The sequence below is a fragment of the Pteropus alecto genome, unplaced genomic scaffold (assembly GCF_000325575.1).
Source record: "Pteropus alecto unplaced genomic scaffold, ASM32557v1 scaffold237, whole genome shotgun sequence".
Lineage (NCBI taxonomy): Eukaryota > Metazoa > Chordata > Mammalia > Chiroptera > Pteropodidae > Pteropus > Pteropus alecto.
In genome coordinates, this window is record NW_006440624.1 from 1,951,630 (window position 1) to 1,962,191 (window position 10,562).

Consider the following 10,562-nt stretch of genomic DNA (forward strand, 5'->3'; position numbering starts at 1 on the left):
AAGAAAGGTATTCGTGATAAAGTAGAAAGTGGATGACAGCGAGCAGCTCCCAGAGCCCAAGGGAGATCTCACCTCCCTTCTTCAGCACTGAAGCATGCTTTTTCTCCACCAAGAGCCCTGACAAGCTGCTACAGAGGAGCCAGGGTACCGGGGGCAGGACCATTTATGCTGGCAAACTTAGCCTCCCTGGACCTCATTTTCCTCCATGTAGTCATCTATCTTCCAAACTTTCCAGTAACCAGTTTCTAAGCATAGTTGGGAATGCATTATTTTTGCTTTTTTCTGAGATGACACATAGTCTCAGTGTTATCTTCAATTTTCTTTTGTACCACCAGCTAGATTGATTTATGTACATCAGTGATTATGTCCTGCAGCCTCTCAAAACATTCCCACACATACATCTGTCCCAAACTTTTCTTTGGCATCAAAAGGTAATCAGGCTCCAGAGGCACAACCATGTGGTGGCTGAATGCAGGCCCTAGAGTCAAACTGCTTGAGTTTCAATTCCATTTACTTGACTTAGGTAAGTTATTTTTCTTTGTTTCCTCATTTATAAAATGGGCAAAGAACTATACTTATCTCAGAAGGCTGCTGTGATAATTCAGGTATAGTGGTAAGTACAGTATATGGCCCATATTAAGTACTTACATTTGTTCCAAAAGCAAGTTTTTAAGGGCAGAAAGTAACACATCATCAAAGGCAAATTAGCATAGTAGTTAAGAGCAGGAGCCAAAATGCCTGGATGTGTATTAAGACTCTGCCACTTAACAGATGAGTGACTTTAGATGATGAGTTGCTTAATCTCTCTCTATACTTAAGTTTTCTCATCACTAAAGTGGAGATTATAACAGCAGCTACTTCAGTGTATTGTTGGGAGAGTTATATGAGCTAAAGTATGTAAACCATTTTAAATAGTGCCTAGCACAAAGTAAATGTTGACTAAATATTAGCTATGATCATCATCTGATTTTTCCACTAAGCAAAAAGTACTCTGAACCCAACTACACAGACTACAAGCTGCCGACTAAGAATCGTTCTTCTTTCTTAGTAATAAAGTCTTAATTTTTAGCTAAGTATACTACCATTAAAAAAAACTACTTCCCAGCCTCTTCTGCAGTTAGCTGCAGCTACGGAACTAAGACGTAAGCACAAGTGTTTGGTGGGACATCTGGCAAGGTTTCCTGGAAGGGGCTAACTACATTTGAAGCACCCTTTTACCATTCCTGCAAGATGATAAGCTCCAGCAGCCATTATGACCATACTGTGGCCTTAAGGAAATTACAGACTGTGGATGATGGAGCACTAAGAGAGAAGCGGCTGGGTCGCTCACGTCTTCATAACTGCCACATCAGCTCTACACTAAACTGTCTAACTCCGAATTTCCTGTAGTTGAGAGAATAAACTTTTGGGTCTTTAAGACACTTTTTTAGATGTTATTCACTTTGAAGCCAGCCCCTCACTGAAACTTCGTCACTCCTGCTGTACTTGAGCTGGGGGTTTCCTCAGTTATGACTGGTATTATTTCTCCCTAGAAATGTAGTCAATGTGTATTGTTCTATTTTTACAGGGTATTTTACAGCAATACTATTACATGAAAACTACTGTAACAGGCACTGGATGCAATTTCATTAATTCTCACAGACATCATGATGTCTATTTTAGAAATGCGGAAACTTACTTATTTTACACAGGATTAATGACAATATTATGCACAAGGGACAGCTTTAAAAATACATTTTGATGCTGAAAACATACTGTTTCAGATTCCTAAGACAAGTAATATGAAGAACTTTTATATATGCTGATATAACCTTAACTACCAGCAACAAATAAATTCTACTTTATGGTCATGCGTTGGCTCTGAGCAAAGACAGAGCTATACCTGACTCAACTTTTGCTTTCTTAGCACCGAAGTATCCAAGAGAAATAAGCAAAAGACTAAACAGATGAAATAGCTGTTTAACTATAGCAAACATAACTATTTCTATCAAAGTACCTATCTCACAGAGTTGTATGAGGTTAAACAGTACTACATATGAACCTATATGGACTTGGCATAAAGTTGTGTCTCTTTAAGTGCTAAATTCCTTGGGCCAGTCTATGTAGACAGAAAGAATTCAGTATATCAACTAATCAAACAGAGCAAATACTTTGTTCATAGTACTGTGTAACATTACTTTGCAAAATTAAAAAAAAGAAAAAAAGAGTTTGATTTAGTAGGAGAATTAAGACACATTCATGTAAAGATTAACCAATCCCAAGAAATATTTAAGTATCATTTGGTTATAGAGACAGTAGATTAGTAACTACAGAAACTCAAAAACCAGTAAGGGACTGAGTAGTCAGAGGAAGCTCAAGAGAAGAGGCAGAATCTCAGCCAATCTAAGCTAAGGACAAACAGGAGTTAGCACATGCTATACACAAAGCTGGTGCTTACTTACTGAAGGTACTGTTGCAGCAACTGGAATCATCAACACTGATACTGCCCGTACAAAGTATGTAACATACATCTGAAAACGAGACATCCCAATTTTTTGCAGAGCAAAAATCTGAAGGAGTATAATATATACGAACACGATGATTATTAAAGTGCATATTAAATTAGGCAAGCTTTAAAATACAAACTGATTTTTGACTGGCCTCCACTTACATTTTAATAAAAGCAAAAGTTAAAAATATAACACTGATAAAGTTATTTGGTTGACCATCTATCTTTTAAAAAACAATAATTATGCAGAATTCTTAAACGTAGCTTTAATTAATAGCAATAAAGAAGAGATTTAGCTATATTAAACAGAATCAGCATAAATTTACGAGTCAATGTTTTTTAATAATTATAAGACTGGAGTGATCACTTCATAAGTCATAGAAATAGCCAATCAATGTGTTGTACACCTGAAATTAATATAATATTGTTTGCCAACTGTAACTGAAAAATAAAATTAAAAAGATTGTAAGACTGAAAGTCCCTTCAAGATAGACACTAGGTATGCATCATTATCCTTGTTTTTTGGTACTTAAATACTTAAATTCAGTGCCTGGCATAAAGAAGAAACATATCTCAAAGGTCTGTGATCTGGTTACATGGATTAAGGAGAAGAACTAAGGCTAGGAAAAGCAGTTATTCTAGCTCAGAGCTATCACCATCAACTCAATCACATTTATATTTGATGTCAGAATAGCAACAACAAAAACCTAATGATTTAAATGGCAACACATCTCATTTAAAATCACTGACCTCTACTATTAATAAATTGATGACACCAACGGAGATAGGCAGAATCCAAGTGGAATCCAGTGAAGTGAGGTCAGGAAACCACAGGACCCCACCAGTAGCTAACTGCTCCTGAACAGAAAAACCTGCTGAAAGTTTTATAAATAAAATAGTTTCTAAAAACAGTAAAAGTAAATATACAAGATATAAGTAGTATGATATTCTAATAAGGTGACCCCTCACATTAGAGACTTGCATTAGTTTTATTCAGACTATTTTCATTCCACACCACAAATTAGTCCTTCCTGTACTGAGAAAGACACAAGCAGTTTTCTGCAGTAAACAGAAATAGAAGTATAAAGATTTGTAGCAGTAATCTTTTCAGACTTAAAATGTAAATAATTATGTAGCCATAGACTGCTTTCTTTTGAGTCTATTCAGATTTTCTGGTTAGAAATGTCTTTAAATGAAAGTAAAAACAAATGCTTTAGTTGATATCATTTAATTAATGCTTACATTTATAACTGTTCTCTTAATTTAATAAGCAGAAACAATTCTTGGGTAGGAAACCAAATTATGAAATTATAACACTAATTTTATTATGACCTCCAAGAAGCAGTATTACTGCTGTCCTTCCTAGATATTTCTCAAAAAGCTAGACCGCTAACACTTAATATTTTAAATTCTACATCTATACCCTTTATGAGGAAGATGGTTATTCTAATTATGAAAAGTATGGGTTTTTATTTTTGTTTTTTCTTTAGCATACAAAGACACTGTTGGAGAACTTATCTGGGGGAAACGGACTTCTACAACAACTACCTTCTGCATGTGCTGCTCCTGTGCTAAAATTCCGGAGAGCTACAGACATGAAGATCCACATTGGAAGCTGAATCCAGACCAACACTGTGGCTTTGAAAGGGTGGCAGTTATCCCGGACATACAACTCTGAAACAAGCCTCCGCATATTCTTTAGGTAAGTGAGCCTAGTTTGAGGGAAGGGGAAAAAAGGAAAGGAAAAAATGTCATTTGACTACTAACAGTGCTGCATACCTATAGCGCAAACAGTGGTTATTGGCTGAAGGGCTTGTGTAGGATATTTAGTTGTCATAGCTCTATTAAGGAGCTGTCTACACAAAAGGCAAAGTCTTTTACTGAAAATTCTCTAGCAATGTATATAAATTTCATAACAATTCAATAAACCTGACATTGTTAGACCATAGGCTTTGTCCATGGTGATCTTCGGCCAATTAGGCTTTAACAAGTGAAATTTCACTACTAACATGTTAGGAACACAATTTCTATCAGAAATACTACAGGTAAAAGCACATTTTACTCAAATCCCTCCACTCTTGCTAAACTCAACTATTTGATCCCTGAGTATATTTTGGGGGGCAATGTGGTTTTGTATGCTCTTGGCCTGTCAAAATGGTCTCCATTCTTCAATCATCTCTTTCATGAAGATTTTCTTAATCTGTTTCTCTATTAACCATATTAGTTATTCCTGTTTCGTCTTGAGTCTCACTTTCTAGACTATAGTCTCCAAGTAGGCCAAGTGCTGGGTCTTATTCATATCTAAATCTCTTGCAGCATGTTTTGTATAAGGTAGGCATTCAATAGGTTTGCTGAATTTAATCGATTATAGTGTACTGAATTAAGACAGTGTACAGACATTCGAAGATCTTTGTAATTTATCTTCTGCCTACTCCTCCAAGTTTATTTCATTATTCCTCTACAGATACTTGTACATTCTGGTGCCTGATTTAGGTCATCCAACACATCAAACTTCCACATCAGCATGCCTTTAGAAATTATTATATCATCTGTGCAGAGCCCATTATATTGGCTGTCCACATCACAAATTCCCTTTCACCTTTTTGAAAATGCAAGAAACCCCTCAGATGTGTTTTCCTAGAAAGCCACCCATCTGTGTAAGGATGTGACTAGACAATAATAATGCCGGATCTGCATGAGAGAGGTGCCACAGTCATATCTAAGCTTCATTTATAACCCAGGTGGAGTAGCTACTAATCTGGCTTTTTGGCCTGGAGCTGTTGTTCTGAGATTTCTCTGATTAGTAAAACTTCAAAACTATAGGTTTGCCAATTTTTTTATTTTATCAAGTAAAGACATTAAGCTATCACAATGACTTTTAAATGTCAGGTCTTTTAAAAATTAAATAAAGAGAGAAACGATTTCATATTGAAGACACTTGGCAAAGTTACACCTATACAGATAAAAAAAATATATGAATCACCATACATATATAACATATTCATACCACAAAGCCCTTATTTTTCTCATTGCTGTAAAATGGTGAACACTTTTCATAGTCTAGTAAGGATCAAAATTTTGGAAACTAAGTAGTATGTTAGGTTGATTGAAGCAGGACTTAGAAGATCCCAGTGTATGACTGCAGCATAGTGAAGCATCCCTGGGCAAGAACTTTCTAAGAAACCATGGAGATAACCACACAGGGTAACTGTAGTAGATGTACAGCACCCTGGCTATCCGGTTGCTTTTCTCATGGCATTCACATTTTCTACCTCTCCATTCCTGTGGGCTATTGCCTACTGTATCTTTTCGAAAAGGTCAAGTCTGTAAATAACCTGTATCATTTGTTGATCAAAATCCCAACAGACTGGCACAGTATCTTCATCCTGTTAGCGTTCCCTGACTTTCCATGACCCAACTCCTTGCATAAAATCTTTTTTCCAGTACTTAACTCAGTTATTACTTGATTATAGGTCGTTTTCAGTAGGTTGGAGTCCCTTAAGAACAAGAAACTTACCCTTCTCATCTTTGTTTCTCCATTTCTTTGCTTTCAGTCCAGTATATAAAACTATCATGCTACATAAGCTTATTAAAATATTAAAGAACTACTTTGCTGCTAAAGCTACAGAATAGCCAAACTATAATTAACATCATCACTAACAACATCACTTATGTTAATCTATAATTAACATCATATTGATGTGTATGTGTATTCATGGTCTTATATGCATAGAATTAACTTACCTGGCAACTCTTTTGGACCACCCCAACTGATTTGCACGAAGTGCAACTTCTTGGTTAAGATGCCTAGCAATGTTTTTTATTTCTGGCTGCAAATTTTCCACCTAGCTAAAGAAAAAGCAGAATTTGTTATGAGCACATAAAAGATCTTTATTCATAACCACTCAATTTTTTCTAATTCTCTCAACTCATTTAAAAATGTGGTTTTCTGATCATGTTAATAAACTTTAAGCACAAGATGTTAAGATATCCGCAATTACAACCAAATTCAAAGTTCTGACTGTATACTTAGCTATGTGACCTTGAGCAAGTTACTTGACCTCTAAAATCCTGTTCCCTCATATATAAAATGTCTCACAGCACCTAATCGCAGGGTAATTATAAGGATTAAATATTACACCTTGCAATTTTGTTTCATCCTTGGATTTCCCCGTAGCTTAAAGTGAAAAAAACAGAAGTCTATTGAGTGTTTAATATGCTCTGTGACAGCCACAGAGCCCCCCAATCTTTGCATTTATATCTGCCTTGTGTTAATTTTTTTCCGTAAAGTAGCTCACTGCCTTAATGATGCTGACTCCCTTTCATGTTTCTTTTCGTTTTTTTTTTTTAAACCCAATAATAATCTTAAGACATTAAAGCCATTATTTTTGAAATCTCACCATGAATACTACTTTGCTTCCAATACATTTTACTTGATCTCCTAACATTGTACGGCAGGAAGGTATTACTATCCTGATTCCACACAAAAAAAGATAACAAAGCTCTGAAGGTCAAGTGGCTAAGACGACCGGACTCAGGTTTGTAGATGGTACAAGGCTGAATAAGGAATCAAGTTCGCAAACTGCTAGTAGTTTTTTTCCTAATAAGATCAGCTGGAATACTTGGGGACGAAAAATGCATATTTACACGCTGTTACAATCTCTAAGATGGTAATTTTGAAGGTTCCACCAAACAACTTCAGCTACTGATTATTTCTCTCATTCTCTAACAAAAAGCTTAGTAACTTGTGCTTTGAGCACAAACCCAGTAGGGTAAACGAAATGACAGGTACACGTGTCACCAAATATTTCTTATTTCATACACTCAATGCTAGTTAAATTTCTTAGCAATTAAGTGGTCACGACGATTAACACTAAAAACTCCGGAAGTATGCAGGGATCCTCAGCCCACCACCTCCCACAGCGGAAGCGGATGCGCAGGGTTCACACGCGGCTCAGCGCCCCTCACCTTGGCCAGGATGTAGTGCTGGTAGGCCGCCAGGGGCAGCGTGACAGAGCCGCGCAGGGCCACGGTGGTGAGGAGGATGCTGCCCCACCAGGGCAGGCCCGTGGCGGTGTGCACCCCAAGCAGCATCTCCTCCGCACTCTGCACAGGCGCCGACGTGGCAAGGGCCTGGTACCAGCCGCCCCCGCCGCCCGGGCTAACGGCAGAGACTGAAGCCACCGCCCACACTGGCAGAGCGGAGCGCTTGGTGCAGCCAGTCGGGGCCGACACACGCTGCGGGACCCGGGTCCCAACCTGCAGGACGGGTGGCGGCCGCAGCCACCTACCGCCAAGCCGGCACAGCATAACTGCGCCAGGGCTGAGCCTAAAACGTGGAGAGCACAGACTAGCTGCAGGTACTCCGTCGAAGCCGCCGCGCGCATGCGTCCGCGTGGAAGAGCACCCTCCCGCACACACTGTTGACCTTCCCAGTCAAGCCAGTGACGTTTGCGTCGCACTGGAGATGACGTAGGAGGTAGGGAAGTCCCGCCTTTCCCACGCGGCACTGGGCAGGCTTACTGCGCACGCAAGAACACAAAACTTTCCCCGGGCTGACATGGAGCTCCTCAGAGGCCAGAACAGAATTGCAGAGGCAGGGGCGGGGCCTGTTCCCTTGTAAAGTCAGTGTCCACCTTGTGCCTTTACATTCTTTCTCACGTAAACTAATCGTCTCATTTGTAGTAGGTTAAGCTTGGTGACTATAGGGTAGTTTCCTCCCTCTTTATGTGCTTCCGATTGCTTCCTCTAGAGATCGAAATAGATTATACTGCTAGAGTCAAAACATTGCTGACATGCCAGATTGGAGAGAGGCATTTGTTTCAGACCGACCCCGAGTTTTAATCAGCATCCCTTATGCACTAGTTATAGTTCGTTCTGTGGAATAAACACATAATTGGCTCATCTGTTCCAGTTAGCATTTTCAAACTCACCTAGTTTCCTTAAAAAAAATTTTTTATCATTCGTTAAACATAGCAGCAAAACTCTTGTATGAAAAATTACCATAAGGAGAATTATCACTGGCAGCACGGTGAACTCTATACTAGAGTTTACACGTATCCTATGTAAGCTTTTGAGTCTGAACAGCAACATTAGGTATCTTCTGGTTCAAAGGAATATAACAAAGCCTACATGGACTAGTTTTTAGTTTTGTTCCTGGCAAAATGGAATGACATGGAGTTTCCTCACAGACAAGGGTGAACCCTAAACCTAGAGGCCAAACTGGGTTGGGCGGAATAAAATGATTAGAACAAAAAAGTCAACAAACATTGGAGTGATGTCAAACCGCAGCATCTGTTCTTGCTTCACTGCGCACCCACCGAAGGGTACCAGATACTCTTCTCTCTGCATTCTGTAAGTCACCTTCCTTCAAATTGACTTATAAATTAATACGTGAATTTTTAAAAGTGTTTAAACACATCTCAATACATGCCATGTATAGATTCTTTTTAAAAGAAAAAGGTTACCTATTTATCTCTGTCCATTCTCTAAAAAGAAGCAACTGGTTGCTATTTAGTGGAAACGAATTTTAAATGGAAATATTTTTGCCTAAAGATTGTGGAAGCACTTCTGCATTCCTCTTCTTCCAGAGAATTGATGACAATGGGAGTTGGCCTTTCACAGTGGCACTTAAGCCTAGGTACTCTGACCTGTTAATATCCAAGAAAGGGAATTAAAAAAAATCCTAAAATGAAAAATCCATATTTATGCATTCACTGTTCATATACTCTAAATTGGTTTTCATGCTATTGCTCAGATCCATGCCTTCCTTCTGTGGAGCTGTATCAGGGGTCAGGACTGGTCCTCTTCAACCAGGGTAGGTCCACCTTTTGTGCTACTCATTGGGGTCACATTATACTCTCATTTTGAAGTGTTCCGTTGTTTATGTTTGAATATTGTGATCAAAATAAAATTTATGAATATTTCATGTATTTAAACAGACATTTAACTCATCATGGAGATGATCAGAACTTGCTACTTCATAGAAGATGTTGGGGGAAATTTTTATCAATTATAAAGCCCAATACTAAAGTATTAGCATTAACATGTATGTACTGATCATCCAACATTGTGATACCTTGGATCTTTTGAGTTGCAAAATACAGTATAAAATGACCAAATACTGAGCAAACCATCTGAAATCATGTCAATCCTAACACTTTGCAAATGAGCTTGTGCAACAATTTAAACATCCCTTTTAAGTTCAATATTTATAATTAGCCTATACCTGTCTTTAATATGTCACACAACTAATGTTTAAACTTTAAGCTCCTTAAAAAGAAACTATGTAGTTAATTGTTTCTGAAATTCTTATCACAGTGCTGAACATGAAAATGGAGCTCAAAATTTGAATATAAACTATTATACATATAAACCATATGTACATTTAAATTTCTCATTTCCCAAATATGCCTTCTGAAATTTTTGACAAAGTTTTAAAAGAAAAGTTATTTTCATAAGCATTTGGTCAAGTGATCTCTTAGAATCAGATTTAGGTTTATTTTCTCTTATAATTCTACCTAATATAGTTAGCTTTTTTATTTAAAAGCATTTTCTTGTATCATCTTTCCTATCATTAGTTCTCAAGTACTGAGCATCAGAATTGGCTATTACCTTTCAAAAGTGTGAATTCATTTAAAGGCAGTAGTATGAAACCTCTTACATCTATTAATCCTGTATTCCACTGTCACATTATAAAGGAATTTTTATGTCAAAGCTACAGTTGCACATTTTTCTCTGTATTCACATACCCAAAATACAAGTGATGGTATAGGTGCAATCAAAGAGTGTAAACATAGGTTACAAATAGAACTAATGATGCTCTCATCCTAAATTCCAGTCACCTGGAATTAACACGTTAATTCTACCAACCAGCTCCTTGAGTGCTGTGAATTGTTTAAGCGTTTATTCAGGTTGTGTATTTCCAAAGAAATTCAGGAGCACCCAGAATTTACAAAATATAAGTATACCAAGCATTAATCTTAAAAAACGTCTAGACAATCATTTATCTAAAGTAAAAATACACTGAATGGAATACTGTGTATTATAGTGACTTAAAAAAGTGAATTGGTTT

General features: G+C 37.5%; 1 protein-coding gene across 4 annotated transcripts in view; it reads right to left on the reverse strand.

The window, feature by feature from the left end:
• LOC102891229 (cytochrome c oxidase assembly protein COX18, mitochondrial) overlaps positions 1-9,918 on the reverse strand; it is a 12,790-nt gene extending 2,872 nt beyond the window's left edge. Inside the window, exons 1-5 of one of the 4 annotated variants that reach the window (XM_015593515.2) lie at positions 7,457-9,899; positions 6,233-6,333; positions 4,037-4,200; positions 3,239-3,360; positions 2,442-2,549 (exon numbers count right to left, since the gene is read on the reverse strand). In XM_015593515.2, the coding sequence (XP_015449001.1) occupies positions 2,442-2,549; positions 3,239-3,360; positions 4,037-4,200; positions 6,233-6,333; positions 7,457-7,798 (837 nt within the window). In that variant the 5' untranslated portion in view covers positions 7,799-9,899. Of the gene's footprint in view, positions 1-2,441; positions 2,550-3,238; positions 3,364-4,036; positions 4,201-6,232; positions 6,334-7,456 lie in introns of all 4 variants that reach the window. The other 3 variants (XM_006917298.3, XM_006917297.3, XM_015593516.2) reach the window with 3 other exon arrangements.
• Between the last annotated feature and the right edge of the window lie 644 nt (positions 9,919-10,562).